The 2,938-nt window shown below is 37.3% G+C and overlaps 1 protein-coding gene across 1 annotated transcript in view; it reads right to left on the bottom strand.

The window, feature by feature from the left end:
• Positions 1 to 2,512: 2,512 nt before the first annotated feature.
• CEP126 (centrosomal protein 126) overlaps positions 2,513 to 2,938 on the bottom strand; it is a 111,379-nt gene continuing 110,953 nt past the window's right edge. The window contains 1 exon segment of the mRNA XM_007448563.1: positions 2,513 to 2,538. Within this exon segment, the coding sequence (XP_007448625.1) occupies positions 2,513 to 2,538 (26 nt within the window).

Genomic DNA, 2,938 nt, shown 5'->3' with positions numbered 1-2,938 from the left:
TTTTAGCCACAGCAATCAGAGAAAAAAAAGAAATAAAAAGAATCCAATCAGAAAAGAGGAAATAAAGCTGTCACTGTTCGCAGATGACATGATATTACACATAGAGAATCCTAACGATGCTAGCAGAAAACTACTAGAGCTAATTAGTGAATTTGTTAAAGTAGCAGGATAGAAAATTAATGCACAGAAATATCTTGCCTTTCTATGCACTAAGTATGAAAAATCTGAAAGAGAAATTAAGGAAACACTCCCATTTACTATTTCAACAGAAAGAATAAAATACCTAGGAATAAACCTACCTAAGGAGACAAAAGACCTGTATTCAGAAAACTATAAGACACTGATGAAAGAAATTAAAGATGATACAAACAGATGGAGATATATACCATGTTCTTGGATTGGAAGAGTCAACATTGTGAAAATGACTATACTACCCAAAGTAATCTACGGATTCAATGCAATTCCTATCAAACTATGAATGGCATTTTTCACAGAACTAGAACAAAACGTTTCTCAATTTGTATGGAAACACAAAATACCCCGAATAGCCAAAGCAATCTTGAGAAAGAAAAACAGAGCTGGAAGAATCAGGCTCCCTGACTTCAGAATATACTACAAAGCTACAGTAATCAAGACAGTATGGTACTGGCACAAAAACAGAAATATAGATCAATGGAACAGGATAGAAAGCCCAGAGATAAACCCACACACATATGGTCACCTTATCTTTGATAAAGGAGACAAGAATATACAGTGGGGAAAAGACAGCCTCTTCAATAAGTGGTGCTGGGAAAATTTGACAGGTACATGTAAAAGTATGAAATTAGAACTCTCCCTAACACCATGCACAAAAATAAACTCAAAATGGATTAAAGACCTAATGTAAGGCCAGACACTATCAAACTCTTAGAGGAAAACATAGGCAGAACACTTTATGACATAAATCACAGCAAGATCCTTTTTGACCCACCTCCTAGAGAAATGGAAATAAAAACAAAAATAAACAAATGGGACCTAATGAAACTTCAAAGCTTTTGCACAGCAAAGGAAACCATAAACAAGACCAAAAGCCATCCCTCAGAATGGGAGAAAATGTTTGCAAATGAAGCAACTGACAAAGGATTAACGTTCAAAATTTACAAGCAGTTCATGCAACTCAGTATCAAAAAAACAAACAACCCAATCCAAACATGGGCAGAAGACCTAAATAGACATTTCTCCAAATAAGATATACAGATTGCCAACTAACATATGAAAGAATGCTCAACATCATTAATCATTAGAGAAATGCAAATCAAAACTACAATGCGGTATCACCTCACACCCGTCAGAATGGCCATCATCAAAAAATCTACAAACAATAAATTGTGGAGATGATGTGGAGAAAAGGGAATCCCCTTGCACTGTTGGTGGGAATGTAAATTGATACAGCCACTATGGAGAACAGTATGGAGGTTCCTTAAGTAACTAAAAATAGAACTACCATATGACCCAGCAATCCCACTACTGGGCATATACACTGAGAAAACCATAATTCAAAAAGAGTCATGTACCACAATGTTCATTGCAGCTCTGTTTATGATAGCCAGGACAGGGAAGCAACTAAGTGTCCATTGACAGATGAATGGATAAAGATGTGGTACATATATACAATGGAATATTACTCAGCCATAAAAAGAAATGAAATTGGAGCTGCCCTGGTGGCACAGTGGTTGAGAGTCCGCCTGCTGATGCAGGGGACACGGGTTCATGCCCCGGTCCGGGAAGATCCCACATGCCACGGAGCGGCTAGGCCTGTGAGACATGGCCGCTGAGCCTGCGCATCTGGAGCCTGTGCTCCAACAGCGGGAGAGGCCACAACAGTTAGAAGCCCGTGTACCGCAAAAAGAAAAAAAAAAAAAAAGAAATGAAATTGAGTTATTTGTAATGAGGTGGATGGACCTAGAGTCTGTCATACAGAGTGAAGTGAGTCAGAAAGAGAAAAGCAAATACCATATGCTAACAAATATATATGGAATCTAAAAAAAAAATGGTTGTGATGAACCTAGGAGCCAGGCAGGAATAAAGACACAGATGTTGAGAATGGACTTGAGGACACGGGGAGGGGGAAGAGTAAGTTGGGACAAAATTAGAGAGTAACATTGACACATATACACTGCCACGTGTAAAATAGATAGCTAGTGGGAAGTAACTGCATAGCACAGGGAGATCAGCTCTGTGCTTTGTGACTGAGCTTTGTAAACTTATCTCACCTAGAGGGGTGGGATAGGGAAGGTGGGAGGGAGACGCTAGTGGGAGGAGATATGGGGATATATGTTTACATATAGCTGATTCACTTTGTTATACAGCAGAAACTAACACAATATTGTAAAGCAATTATACTCCAATAAAGATGTTAAAAAAAGTGCATATGGAGTATATGTATAAAAACAGAAATACTACAGTAATAAGTTCAGAGGAAGATGAGAATATCATAGCTGGATCGGTCACAGACTTCATGGGAGAACTAACATTAAGTTGCAGCTTTGATGGTTGTACCTGAAGAGGAGAGCAAAAATATAATGTAGATAGGAATTAGGCATGAACATAAGTGAAACACTCTAAATGTGTTTGGCTGGAATGGCAGATTGACACTGTAAGAGGAAAGGCAGGTGGGACTACAAATTGTTAGAATAATTCTTATTTTTTTGAAGGGAAATTTATACTTTGCATGTAAATTTCATGTAAGTACTTTCTGGAATGTTACTTTTTTTTGAGACAATTTAAACTTATTAAGATAAGCGTTATGGTGGCAATAATAGTAATAATTTAGCTTAACATGTATTTAGCATATATTATGTTACAGGCTCTGTTTTAAGTGTTTTACATGGGTGATTATCTCACATAATCCTCACATGTGCTCCATGGGGATAGATACTATAATTATTAAGTTGATTAT

The sequence above is a fragment of the Lipotes vexillifer genome, unplaced genomic scaffold (assembly GCF_000442215.2).
Source record: "Lipotes vexillifer unplaced genomic scaffold, Lipotes_vexillifer_v1.1 scaffold593, whole genome shotgun sequence".
Lineage (NCBI taxonomy): Eukaryota > Metazoa > Chordata > Mammalia > Artiodactyla > Lipotidae > Lipotes > Lipotes vexillifer.
The sequence above is the reverse complement of the archived record's forward strand: the minus strand, read 5'-3'. Positions and strand labels throughout refer to the sequence as shown.